The sequence below is a fragment of the Ovis canadensis genome, chromosome 1 (assembly GCF_042477335.2).
Source record: "Ovis canadensis isolate MfBH-ARS-UI-01 breed Bighorn chromosome 1, ARS-UI_OviCan_v2, whole genome shotgun sequence".
Classification (NCBI taxonomy): Eukaryota; Metazoa; Chordata; class Mammalia; order Artiodactyla; family Bovidae; genus Ovis; species Ovis canadensis.
In genome coordinates, this window is record NC_091245.1 from 193,642,502 (window position 1) to 193,656,857 (window position 14,356).

General features: G+C 43.3%; 1 protein-coding gene across 3 annotated transcripts in view; it reads left to right on the forward strand.

Annotated features, from left to right (window-relative positions):
• The window catches only part of RUBCN (rubicon autophagy regulator), a 52,279-nt gene that overhangs the window by 17,924 nt on the left and 19,999 nt on the right, over nt 1–14,356 (forward strand). Inside the window, exons 3-10 of one of the 3 annotated variants that reach the window (XM_069556554.1) lie at nt 3,569–3,652; nt 6,106–6,265; nt 7,111–7,217; nt 8,257–8,410; nt 9,074–9,607; nt 10,989–11,033; nt 13,128–13,223; nt 13,926–14,041. In XM_069556554.1, the coding sequence (XP_069412655.1) occupies nt 3,569–3,652; nt 6,106–6,265; nt 7,111–7,217; nt 8,257–8,410; nt 9,074–9,607; nt 10,989–11,033; nt 13,128–13,223; nt 13,926–14,041 (1,296 nt within the window). The remainder of the gene's footprint in view (nt 1–3,568; nt 3,653–6,105; nt 6,266–7,110; nt 7,218–8,256; nt 8,411–9,073; nt 9,608–10,988; nt 11,034–13,127; nt 13,224–13,925; nt 14,042–14,356) is intronic. The other 2 variants (XM_069556534.1, XM_069556544.1) reach the window with 2 other exon arrangements.

Consider the following 14,356-nt stretch of genomic DNA (forward strand, 5'->3'; position numbering starts at 1 on the left):
TTTCCACAGTTTATTGTGATCCACACAGTCAAAGGCTTTGGCATAGTTAATAAAGTGGAAGTAGATGTTTTTCTGGAACTCTCTTGCTTTTTCGATGATCCATTGGATTTTGGCAATCTGATCCCTGGTTCCTCTGCCTTTTCTGAATCCAGCTTGAACATCTGGAAGTTCACGGTTCATGTACTGTGAAGCCTGGCTTGGAGAATTTTGAGCATTACTTTAGTTTTTAATAGAGTCCAGTCCTACGTCCTTATCTCATCTTACTTTGTACATTTTCCTGAAACAGTCTCATTTACTTGCATTGTTTTAACCATCACCTGTACACTAGCAATCCCCAGCTCAGACCTCTCTGATGAATTTTAGATCCGCAAGACTACCTATCTGCTATACATTATCATCTGGCTGGCTGTCCTACAGGCCAAGCACAGCATGACCCAAAACAAACTTATCTTCTCTCATACGATTGCCCTTCCTCCTGATGTTTAAAATACTAGTCTGTGGCATTGCCAGCTCCTCAGTCTCCCAAAGCCAGAGTTGGGAACTGTACCAAAAGGTTTTATAAAAACCCAATACAGACTAAGGACCTACCAGATTAGAGGCACCATCATTTAGTGGTTCACGTACTTGCATCTTGATAGTAAAAAAGTTCTTTTCTTGGCTCTGTTACTAATTTTACATCATCATCTGGAGTAATCATCTTACTGTAATCACAAGACAGTTTTACCATCTGTGCCAGAAAGAGAAAATGTGTCATGATGAAATAGTGAAGTGAAATTCCTGAGTGAAAGATGCTTGGTAAATGCAACACAGTATTATTGTTATTAATAAGTAATAAGATCTGTGAAGGCACTTGGTCACCAGAATGAACACTATTAAAGTATATGGTCATCTACAAAATAGCAATAGTGTTAGTCGGTGGAAGCAGAGCAAACCAGACAAATCCATCATCCACATACATTTAGCAACTACAGGCTCAAGTGAGAAGAATTAAAGACAAAAGATCCATACCACTTTCGCCGCTGCTCTTGTTCTGCCTTGTAAAAATCTAAAAATTGAAGTCTGTGTCAAGGACTTGTTTTTTCCCTCTCATTTCCTCTCTAAAGATTAAGGCTTTCAAAGGCTTCTAGCTGCTGTGTCATCAGGAAGCTATTCTGGGTGTTGTGCCCTTGGAGGGGGAGGGGATACAATGATTCATGCCGGGCATATCTCTTTTGTGCTTTTCTAGGGATGTGTTATGGAATGTGAACTGTGTTTTTTTTTAATCACTCAGGGCCTTAGGAAGCTATAACATCATAACCTTATTCTTAAAGGAATCTCATTTTCCTTGACATCCTGCATCTGGACTACCTTTTAGTCTTTCCACAAGGCACGGTGTATTTGATAACCCCTTTTCTGCTGCTTGGAAATGTGGAGACGCTTAACCCCCAAGATTTCTGAGCTGACTATAAGTACAAAGATCCCCCCTTTTCCACCGTTAAGAAGAAACCTGTAGTTGGCATATAGATGTTCCAATTTAAAACTAACAATAATAACAAAAAAGACCTCTTGAGTATGTGTATGTATATATTTGGCTGTACTCTGCGGTATGTGGAATCTTAGTCTCTGACCAGGGATCAAACACGTGCCCCCTGCTTTGGGATCATGGAGTCTTAACCATTGGACCACCAGGGAAGTCCCTGTTAATTTCTTTTCTGAATATGTAAATAGCATGTGTGTTTTTATTTAAAAATTATCAAAGCATTTAGAAGAAAGTAAGTTATTACCCTGTAGATAAGGGCAGTCCTGATCATAAATCTGACTGCATTTGCACAGAACAGAGGAGTAAGCCTGTCCCTTTCTGTCCTAAATCCTCATACTCGCTTTTCTTCCTTACCAGTAAGCGTCCTTTGTGTCATTTCTTCCCCTTTCCCCAGAATAGGGTACTTTCATCTTCATTAAACACCAGTAGCAGATATCTTTTCTCCTCAATTCTTTTCTTTTTTTTTTCTTTCCTCCTTAATTATTTTCTTAACAGTGTCTGTGAATTTGTCTGCTGCTTCTTGGTCAGCAGAAGCCGCTTCTCCAAACCTCTTTCTAAAAATTTCAAACCATCCTTTGTTGGCATTAAATTCTCCAGCTTTAGATCCTCCACCTTTTTTGCTTTCAGTTGTCACATAATGACTTTGCTTTTTCTTGAATCATATTAGAGTCTTTAGGGATGTCTTCCCTATAACAATCCTGTACCCACATAAAAGCTGAGTTTTCAATATGTGATTAAAGTTATTTCTCAAATAGTACAAGATTTTTGTGCCTGCTGGAGTAGCTACAGCAACAGCTTCACAAATTTCCTTTTCTTTTTTCACCATAGTCCTTATACTGGATTCATTTATCTTGAAATGGTAGGTAACTGCACCTGCAGGCCTCAATCTATGGTGTAGATTCGACTTTTTCTTATAATGCCATGACTTTTCTCTGCTTCTTGGGAGCACCCCCAACATTGCTAGTGGCACTTCGTCTGGGTCTGAGAGTGTTATTCAGAATTTTTGCTATTACATTGAACACAATGGAAAATACATGAGAACTGGGAGAGGTCACTTTTTACTGCAGTATGTATTTTACTGAAGAGCCGAACAGCTCATACAGAGATGATTAGTGTCACATGGCATTTTGAGTGGACACTTGCAACATTTGAGCTCACAACAATAACAGGAGGTGGCTACAAAATTATTATAAACTGAACTGAAGTCGCTCAGTTGTGTCCGACTCTTTGCGATCCCATGGATTATAGCCTACCAGGCTCCTCAGTCCATGGAATTTTCCAGGCAAGAGTACTGGAGTGGGTTGCCATTTCCTTCTCCAGGGGATCTTCCCAACCCAGGGATCAAACCCGGGTCTCCTGCACTGCAGGCAGACGCTTTACTGTCTGAGCCACCAGGGAAGCCAAAATTATTATAGTAGTATATAACTGCATAAAATTAACTGTGCAATTATGATTTGATGTTCTTCTATATATTTGTTTACATTTCTCGTGACTGCAAATGGCACCATCTGTGGCCCCTAAGTGTTTGTGTGTGTAAGTTTTCATAAACTTTAACTTTTCATAACAGTTGTGTATAGATTTTATAGTAGTAAATGATAAAATAGGCTAGCATCTACATATATTTTGTGCATTCATGAGATATCTAACTTTCCTAATTTTTTTCAGTATTTCCAAGCTATGCAGTTCATCTATGAGTTATTTTCAAATTGTTACAAACCTTCAAAAATTTTTTCCAATATATTTATTGAAAAAATTCCACATAGTAGAGGACCCACACAGTTTAAACCTGTGTTGTTCAAGGGTCAACTGTATAACCTTCTGTATCATATGCATATATTACCTCCTTTAAAGAACAGTTAGAATAGTTTTTAACAATTGATCTTTAAAAGGGTGACTATCTGTATGTGTTCCCTTTGATTGCTGTTGAGAACCTTTATTGTGGCAAGGGAAGGTTAGGCTTTTCTTTTTCCTCTCTTGGAATATGGATATGAGAACTAGATGTGGTCCAAAATGGTAATGATTTGTTTGCCTTATGTGTTCCTGAAACAGGTGTGTTGCCGCCAGACTGATTACTGGCAGTTTGTGAAAGACATTCGCTGGCTCAGTCCCCACTCAGCCCTTCATGTGGAGAAGGTAAGAAGTAAAGGCAACCACAAGGCTTCGTTGTTTGATGTTCTGTATGCAGAGTCTCCTAGGCTAGAGGGATGGCATATGGCAAGTTTCCTATTAACTAAGGAGAGGAAATTATTCCTGTCAGACTGATTTAAGAGGAGGATGCTTTAAAAGATAAGCCTTACACACTCCTTGCTTTAGGCCACTTTCCCTCCTCTAGGGAAGAGGTATAAAGTTTTGTTATTTTCAAAAGATTTGCAAATATGGGACCAGAATGAAGCTTTTCAGAATCCTGAGCAAATGGCAAGAAGTTTTCTGAATGGTTAGGGGTAAGTAGGACTGATATGTGGTAACTGCTTAAGAAGAAGAGGATATACCAAATACAAAAAAATGTGAGGTTCCTGGAGGCCAGTGTCAAATGGAACCTAATACATTCCCAACAACTTTAGCTTCCGTTGTAGCCCTCTACTCTCCTGTTCTTTCAGCTCAGTATAGTAGCCCTGATTCCCAGCCAGGGACCGAACTCCAGGAAGTTAGGTAACTTGGCTTACAAAACCAGTTCCACAGCAATCACTGCCAAATGATTGTGGAAATTTTGGTTGTGGAAATTTTCAAGCGTAGTCAAAATTAGATTCGTGAAATGAACCCAAAATATCCATCACCCATCTCCAGTACTTACTGATTCATGACCAGTCTTGTTTCATGTATATCACACTTACTGCCAGGTTCATTGCTGAGGCGATGTCTGGAAAAGTAACTTATTTTTAAATGATCAGAGAACCAAATAACAGGGTGGTCACTCTGGCCATTTTTTCTGAGAAAAGACCAGAGCACAGTGATTTTCTTACATGGATTTTTTTTTTTTGGTCCTTATCACTTTATTTATCCCACCAAACACCCCTTTCTAACTTTCTTTTCCAAAATGTGTTGCTAGAATCATTTCCTCTTAGAAGCTACCTGAAAGTGCCATCCATACATATTTTTGTTTTTTTTTGCACTGATGGTAGGCTATGAAACCTTGCTTTTAGAAATAGCCAATAGAAGTATGTTTCAAATAGAGAATGCTGTGGTGAGAGCCAGAAAGAGATGCTCAGGTGGTTTCTCTTTGGGAAAATCTTTGGGGGCATTTTTCCTAGATTTCTTACCCCAGGTTTTTCTTTTCTGGTGGTTGTTGTTCAGTCACTAAGTTGTGTCTGACTCTTTGTGACGCTATGGACTATAGCACACAGGCTTCCCTGTCCTTCAGCATCTCCTGGAGCTTGCTCAAACTCATGTCCATTGAGACAGTGGTGCCATCCAACCATCTCATCCTCTGTTGTCCCCTTCTCCTCCCGCCTTCAATCTTTTCCAGCATCAGGGTCTTTTCCAGTGAGTCAGTTCTTTGCATCAGGTGGCCAAAGTATTGGCACTTCAGCTTCAGCATCAGTCCTTTCAAAGAATATTCAGGACTGATTTCCTTTAGGATTGACTGGTTGGATCTCCTTGCAGTCCAAGAGTCTTCTCCAACACCACAGTTCAAAAGCATCAATTCTTCGGCACCCAGCTTTCTTTATAGTCCATCTCACATCCGTACGTGACTACTGGAAAAACCACAGCTTTGAGTAGATGGACCTTTGTTGGCAAAGCAATGTCTCTGCTTTTTAATATGCTGTTTAGGTTGGTCATAACTTTTCTTCCAAGGAGCAAGCATCTTTTAATTTCATGGCTGCAGTCACCATCTACAGTGATTTTGGAGCCCAAGAAAATAGTCTGTTACTGTTTCCCCCATCTATTTGCCATGAAGTGATGGGACCGGATGCCACGATATTCATTTTTTGAATGTTGAGTTTTAAGTCAGCTTTCTTCTTCTCCTCTGTCACCTTCGTCAAGAGGCTCTTTAGTTCTTCTTCACTTTCTGCCATAAGAGTGGTGTCATCTGCATATCTAAGGTTATTGATATTTTTCCCAGCAATCTTGATTCCAGCTTGCGCTTCATCCAGCCTGGCATCATACTCTGCATATAAGTTAAATAAGCAGGGTGACAGTGTACAGCCTTGATGGACTCCTTTCCTAATTTGGAACCAGTCCATTGTTCCATGTCCAGTTCTCACTGTTGCTTCTGGACCTGCATACCTGAAATAGAAGACTCTAGGAGAGAACCCAGGGGGTCAAGTTCATTTTTCCTCTGAATATCCCAGAATAGATGCCTCTTTGGAGTTAGAACATAAAGAGACAGATATAGCAGCTTTGTCCTCTCCTGGAGCTGCATATTATGTCTTGACTGCTTAATCCCTTTCTAGTGGTCCACACCAGCAGCAGGGCCATTAATCTCTTCCCTCCTTCTCCTTCCTCTACAACATCTAGATGCTAGCTGGAGGGCAGATACCTCTGATTAACTCCTCTGACCTTGCTCAGCTTAATTTTCATGCCATTAGGCCTCAACTTTGCTGGATTGATCAGGATATATATTTTGACTCATGCTTCTTTGCTCTCAGTTTATCAACTTGCATGAGAACGGCCAGAGCGGCACGGATGGCGTGAGTGAGCGTGCCGTGGCTGAGCTGTGGCTGCAGCACAGCCTGCAGTGCCACTGCCTCTCAGCCCAGCTCCGACCTCTGCTGGGGGACAGACAGTACATCAGAAAATTCTACACAGGTAGGTAGAGGTCACCTCTCCAGGACTGCTGCATGGACTTCCTCATTCACCTCCACTTTACTATTCTTTATAGACCCACTTTTACCCAGGGGTCTCATACTTTTACTTGGTATCACAGAGATTCTAATAAGAAATATGTATCTAGTCTTCTCTCTAACATCTTATATAAAACACAGTCACGCTTTATGCTAAGGTATTTCCCCACTCTTATACACACAGATCAATAAGAATAACTACTATGGGGGTAGGAAGGGAGAATGGGGACTTAGAGTGTCTTAATGTGGACAGAGTTTCAATTTAGGACAGTGATAGGGGAGAGATGGTGGTGAGAGTTGTACAACAATGTGAGTGTGCTTAGTGCCACTGGCCTGTATAGTTAGATATGGTTAAATAGTAAGTTTTATATTATGTGGCTTTTAGCACAATAAAAAGCATTAATAAAAGAATTTATACTATTTACTGAGAGTTTTCTATGTTCTCGTCAGTGTTATCTATTTTTTATACATACACATTCAACAGTAACTCTGAGAGTTGGGTATTAATACCCCTATTTTCTAATCAGAGAAGCAGAGCTCAAAGGAGGTCAGGTGATTGGCCAGAGTCACCCAAAGCCAGAGATCACATCTGGGTCTTTCTGATTTTGTAGCCTCTTGTCATGGCCTCTTAGCTATACTGCACATGACTTAGCCTCTTCTGTACTTTATCTGTCTCTTATCCACAGTGATATGATTCTCCTTATCTTTGCCTTTTCCCTCTCTCCTTCCCTGACCTTCTCCCAGGGCCATATAGGGAGGCTGAAGTTCTCCCTAAGGGGCTCCGTCACTGCCGTAGTTTTCTCTCCCCAGATACTGCTTTCCTGCTAAGTGATGCCCACGTCACAGCCATGCTCCAATGCCTGGAAGCAGTGGAACAGAACAACCCTCGCCTGCTGGCTCAGATCGATGCTTCTATGGTAAAGGGGGCAGAGAATTATCTGTGTCTGTCTTCTGGCCTCCTAGACCTCACCGTGATGTAACCCTGTGTAGCAAACTACTTCACTTAGGCAATTATGAGCTGAAAAGCTCTCATTAAAAACAAACAGAAAACTTAGAAAAGAAGAGGAGGTACCAGTAAGTATCTGTTGAAGTGAAAAGCCTATTTATAAATAAGCTTAGGTCTATTTGAGGAGGGAGTTGTCTTTTTTTTTTTCCAATCCTTAAAATATCTTTAGTTTGAGTAAGCACCTCCTGAAGGGCAGGCTTGAGAAAATGGCAGAGGGATGATTGTGAATCAAGCTGACTGTAGACAGAGCATCAGCTGTATTGCAGCCTAATGTTAGGCAGGATCATTTTTTCCAAGGAAATTTTGTTATTTTTTGTTGCTTATTTTTCATTCTCTAGGTCACTCATCCCATCACTAATATCAGTGCCTTGGCTAGAATGGAATCACAAGCCCTCTTTCTCTTGTGGAGGGATCCCCTGTCTCTCCTGGTTTTAAAATTTTGATTCTTGCTTGCCACCTATTGAATATTCTCTGCATGCCAGTCATGGTGCTATGCACAATACATGCGTCATCTTGTTTAATCCTCACAACTCTGTAAAGTAGACATTAATCTCATTTTATAAAGGAGGCCACTGAGGGACAGAGTAGGTAAATCATTTGCCCAAAGTTTGGACTAAATAACTTGTAATTGGGCCTGGCTTTGAGCTCCAGTGTATCTGAATTCTGACTCCTCGTGCATAGACTTAAGCCCTTTGCTGTATTGCCTTCACGATAAAGCACTCCTGGTCTGATCACCTAGAATTCCAGCTGCAGAAGCCGTGATGTTTGCCAAGACTTTGAGCTTTCAAAGTTGTGTGCTGTGGTAGAGGGTACCTATGCTGTCTCTACAGGCCCTGGCTGCAGTTTAAACCTACTGCCAAAGGCCAGTTTCTGCCAGTGTTTCTATAATACTGTCCTCTTCCTCTGAGCGCCACTATCCTTGATTCTGACACTTTTTTTTTTTCCCATAGTTTGCCAGAAAGCATGAGAGCCCACTCCTGGTGACAAAGAGCCACAGCCTGACAGCTCTGCCTGGTTCCGCATCTACCCCTTCAACCAACAGTGCTCAGCATTCCTACTTTGGGTCCTTCTCCAGTCTCCACCATATCCCCCACCACAGCTTAGGTATGGGGGCAGTGAGGGATTGTAAAGGCATGTATCCTCAGTCTTGGAAAACAGAGGACATAGTGGTTGGTCACCCACTGGCTATAGTAGAGCCTTGGTCGGTGCAGTTTGTCACACTTTATGTCTCAGTATGGAAGTCTTTTTTTTTTTTTTTTTTTCAGTATGGAAGTCTTAAAGAGGAATATAGCAGCTAGCCTAAGATAATGCAGTAGAATCATTAAAGTAACAGAGGAAAGAGATGTTTTAGTTTCCGCTGGGTTTCTAATCCACATCGCCAAGAAGGCATTTCAGTAATGATAGCTAACATTCCTTCAGTACCCGCCACATGTCAGGCTCTGTTGTCGTCAGTCTGTGTATATTATCTCATTTAATCCTCAAAACAGTCCTACGAGGTAGGTGTTATTATTATTGCTCATTTTATAGATGGGGAATGCATACTGTAAGCAAAGAAGCCACTGTCTCAAGAGCTCATGCTTTTCGCTTAGCTGCTTCTCAGTAAATTTTTACTTACTTTGAATGACTTACCCTTTTTTGAGGTGACATCATATGTCCTGGGCACCCCCATTTAGGGAGTTCAGTCCTTAGCTGTGGAGAAGCCCTTCATACATACCAGCTCAAAAGCTCCCAGCTCACCTTTCCCTTCCCTTTCTTTTCATATCCTAGAAAGAAGATCTACTTCCTTTTCACTCTCTGGCCCGCCCCGAAAACCTCAAGAAAGCAGAGGGCATGTCTCAGCAGCAGAGGATCAAACCGTCCTAGACCCTCTGCTTCCAGTCACTGCATTAGCCAAGGACTCCCCCTCGACCCCCAATGAGATGAGCTCCAGCACTCTGACCAGCCCCTTGGAAGCATCCTGGGTCAGCAGCCAGAATGACTCCCCAAGTGATGCCAGCGAGGGGCCTGAGTACCTGGCCATTGGCAACCAGGACCCCCGGGGCCGGACCACCAGCTGTCAGAGTCACAGCAGCAATACCGAGAGCAGCAGCTCCAACTTGTTCTCCTCCAGCAGCTCTCAGAAGCCAGACTCTGCTGCTTCTTCTCTAGGGGACCAGGAGGGAGGTAGGCAGAGCCAGTTGTCCAGTGTCCTTCGCAGATCTAGCTTCTCAGAGGGGCAAACGCTCACTGTTACCGGAGGAACAAAGAAGAGCCATACTCGCTCCCATTCGGACACCAACATTGCCTCCAGAGGAGCCCCAGGTAATGATAACCACCAACTACATGTCAGTAAGGTGGCCTCCGGAATTACCGGTGGAAGGGGATTTGTTCTTAAGGGTCTTCAAATGGCAGGAAGAGAAGTTATGTTTCTGAAGATATGAAGAGTGTCCTGCTTACAGTGAAAAAGAGAAGTTCGTAATATAATGTGGATATCTAAATCCAGAATCTCTCTGAGGATACTTAGGTTTGTTCATTTATACATTGCTAAATAGTAAGTGTTTTCTTGGATTCTTTCATAATTCTTTAGCATCAGAGGATAGTGTGACTAATCATAGTCTAAGTTTTAAATGTGTCTCTCAGACAGAGGGGAAGTACTAATGAGCTTTAAAAATAATCCTGTTAAATTCCTTCCCTGAGAAGTTTGGTCAGAATATAATAACAATAAGAGAGAGGCAAACTGATACTAGGATTCCCTTATTAACACTAGAGATGTAGTGAGTGTCAGGTGATGGGACCTAGTAAACAAGTAGGTGGGCTGACCGCTGCATCAGTAATTCAGGCTGAAAGACAGTCGGGTAAGGAGGCCTTGGCTACTGGGACCACCCTCACACAAACACCAGCTGCTAGCAGAGAGCACCCCACGCATGGCCAAGGTGGGTGTCACTGTGTTTGCTGTTTCCCTGCCATCATCTTTCCTAGGTTGTTGGTGTCTGGCAGTCTTTGGTTGGGTTTCATTTGTAAGAACATGTCCATAAAAGCAAGTGGAACATGGACCTTTGTGCTCAAATCCAGTTCTGGGTGGAAAAGCTTTGGATTATAGTATCAAAATAAAGCAGAAAAAATTAAGAGCATAAAAGGAAGATATTCTTTACAACTAGAGCTGCTGTTGATTTCTGTTTATAATTTCTAATAGGTGAGAGCTAAGGCCCTCATCTGAAACTTCTGAATTGCAAACTTTTGTCTCTGTTTTCCCCTCAAGAATGTGGGTTGGGTCATTGGAACTGGTTCAGAAACCAAGAAACCTCCAATTCAAAGTCTGTCTTCCCATGAGGTTTCTTAGATGTGAAGAGTGCATAGGTTAGACCCTTAATTCACATCTCATGGGGCAGATGTGGTGTCTGCTGTACTCCAGGTTGCTGGCCTTTGAGCATGTAAAACTCCCCTCTCCCCATTCTTGAATCCATGTGGATTCCAGAAACCACAGTAACCTGCGTTGGAAAAGGGAGCCAGAGAAAACCTAAGCAGGAGGGTCTGAGGGAGTATGGGTCCTGTGCAGCTTCTCATATGTGTCATCCCTCCGTCTGTACTAGGTTCCCCTCTCAGGAGTTACACCCCCACCTTTGCTGGATAAAAAGACACTCTTTTTCTCACTCTCTGTTCTCATTTTCTGGACTCTCCTCTGTACCTGTCTGTCTACATACAGGAGGCCCCAGGAATATCACCATTATAGTTGAAGATCCCATTGCAGGTTTGGGAGCCAGTCCTCCTCCTTTCTGTCCACCGCCCCCTGCCTCCTTTTGCTCCTCTGTGACCATCTTGCTTAGTGAAGAACTTCCTTTTCCATTCTGGTGTCAATCAAGCCTGGCTAGTCTGGTCCTGTTGTGATCCTTGGACCTGGTCGTAAAATGATACCGATATTTTATGTGATATGTTTTCTGCTTATGACTTCCAAATGCCTCGTTCCTTCTCTCAGCAGCTTTTTGGAGGTAAAATTCATACTTGTCAATCCTGTATTGCCTAGAGGTGAAACTGAGGCCTGCTATTTGTTAAGACATCATGATGAATCAATGGCAGAATTTTTCTCATAACTGAGTACTTATTATGAATTACTTTATTTTCCTTGAATTAACACCAGAATACGTTTTCTCCTCTTTCTGTGGTCTTGGATGTGAGTGCATGTTTTTGCCTCGCCTGGAGTCCCCTGTTTCCTTTTTATCTGTCTTCCTTCCCCTGTAAATTCCACCTCCCCCAGCCCTACCCCTTCATTCCAGCCATCACACAAGATTTTTCTAGTGACTTAAGTCTGTGTCTTTGGTTTTCACAGTGGTATTCAAACTGCACGTGTGTTCCATTCTGGGTACATAATGCATGGAGATACTGATGCTGGAATGTGCCTGCAAAGCAGAGTGGTTAGGGTGTACTGAAAATGATGAATGGCTGAAGACACTGGGTATGTTAGCATGGCAACGAGGTTAAAGAGAGACAAGCCTGCAGGACTTTTGTTTAGAAGAGCATTGCCCTTAAGGAGATGAGAAACTGTGAGATGACAGATTTCAAGTCAGTATGAGGAAGTTCTGAGAATTAGAGCTGATCAGTCGAATGGGCAGCATCAGGAGGTAGTAAGGTCAGTGAGCAAAGCTGGACAGCCTTTTCATATGCAGCTTCTCGCACGCATCATCCTTCCCTCTGTACTAGGGTTTTCCTGGTAAATGAACAGGGTGCTGGTATTGGAGTGTGTGTTGTGCACTGAGTTTGACCAGGGACCTCAGAGGTTGTGTCTGAGTCATGATTTCTCACCGTGACATCACGGTGACTGCTGGTGTGTAGTAAGGAGCAGAGCCCGCTGCCAGGGCCACCAGGGGAGCACGGAGTTATTGCTTACCATGTAGGAGCATTTTTTTGTGACAGGAGCAGTTGACAAATCGGCACCATCTGTCAGGGAAATGGGTCGGATGCTGCTCAGTGATTCATTCTCCCAGCGCGTCCTGCTCATTTCTCAGGCACCCACCTGCTTTTCTGCCTGCTCGTCCTTCTGTGGCGCTGGGAAATTTTGTGTTTCCCTTTGGAGAAGATCCGTTTCCATTTCCTGCAAACTGTGCCTGCTGCTGTTCCTCCCCTTTCAGCCCTCAACGTTCCTTGAAAACTTCTACGCAGACAGTTCCTACCTTGCAACCTTCTTTTGAAACCCCTCCCTTCCTTCTCCAGGAAGGCTGAGTCTACAGCCCTGGGGCTGAGCCCCTTGGTTACAGGGCCATCATCCTTGGCTTCTCTAGCATTGTTCTGATGCTCTTTTAAGGATATTGCTGGGTGTTATTTTGTTGTTCTGCCAGTTCAAAAATAGGTTAAATTTATAAGTATGACAAATTTATATTTCAGGCTCAAGAGAGGCCATATCCTAGTATTTTTTTTAGTGACTTTAACCCTTCTGATATTGTTCTAAAGTCTAGTGTCAAGGGATCAGAAAAGCTGCAATGTGTTTGTGAGGACTGTTTTCTAAACTGGTTTATCAAGAGGGCAGAAATTGGCTGATACTCCTGAAACACTTGAAGATGGAAGAGGAGAGAACCGATCATGAATCCATGTTGATTTCTTTTTCGCCTTTGTGTTGCTGCCTTCCGGGTCTTGCTTTCTCTCTTTTCTCCTTAGAATACACTGACTTCCCACCTCCCTTCCTCCATGTGTTCTGCATTCTTGGATTGTGTCCTGTTGGTGTGCCCCCTCTCTCCTGTCCGGGAGGGCGTGGGGAATGGGAGCTGTTAGATATTGAAACTCCAAGGTTGGGAATATATGTGTTGCTCACCTCGTATGTGTGTTTTTGCTCCCTGGTGGCCACTGACACTAGAATCCTGCAGTGATAAGTCGAAGTTGAGAGGCCCCTTGTCCTACTCTGGTCAAAGCAGTGAAGTCAGCACACCCAGCTCTCTGTACATGGAGTATGGTAAGTGAGCACTAGGAAGGCCAGGCTGCAGTTGTGTCTTTGCTCTGCTCCCCCCGTGCCTGCCACACTCTGAGCTGTGTGGCTCATCTTAGCTCTGTGGAGGGTGCACACCATACAGTCTCACCCTCCCCTTCATCATTTTCAACCCCTGTGCTAGAAATCACACGGCCCCACCATTTTTTCTTGCTCCTCTCTGCTGTAGGAGTCCCACCGTCTTATGCTGTGGGTGCTACCACCGTGAATGTCTGGTGAGCCAGCTACAGTGGCTCTCTGAGTGGATGAGAGAGACCTTGAAAAGAGGCCTTTGAGTGTTTGAGCCTAATGACCAGAAGATAAACTCCGCATTGAAATTATCCATAAGAAGAAGACATTTGTTTCCTTGTCTGATTCACAGCACAGGATTTTTTTGTTTTTTTGTGGGTAGGAGGATGCGTAAGTCATCTTTAAATTTAGGTGGTCAAAGGGTGGTCTCCAGGCTCTCTCCATTTATTCCACCATTCTGTAACCTAGGCACTTAGTGCTTTGGGATTCTGAGATTTAGAGAAACTCCTTTAGAAGGTAGACATCTTTCTAACCTATTATTGGGAAAGACTTCTGAGCATCTTTAGCATTAAAATAATCAAATCTCTCAAAGAAGCTTGGCTGTAAAGATTTGCTTTTCAAAGCCAGGGCTTTTGACATCCACATTCCATTTTCCCACAGAGGGCAGTCAGTACCTATGTTCAGGAGAAGGCATGTTCCGAAGACCATCAGAAGGACAGTCCCTTATCAGCTACCTGTCTGAGCAAGACTTCGGCAGCTGTGCAGACCTGGAAAAGGTGAGGACACTAAGGAGCCACTGAAAAGCCCATGAAGGCAATGGCACCCCACTCCAGTACTCTTGCCTGGAAAATCCCATGGACAGAGGAGCCTGGTAGGCTGCAGTCCATGGGGTCGCTAAAAGTGGGACACGACTGAGCAACTTCACTTTCACGTTTCACTTTCATGCATTGGAGAAGGAAATGGCAACCCACTCCAGTGTTCTTGCCTGGAGAATCCCAGGGACAGAGGAGCCTGGTGGGCTGCCGTCTATGAGGTCACATAGAGTCGGACACGACTGAAGTGACTTAGCAGCAGCAGCAGGGAGATCCAGC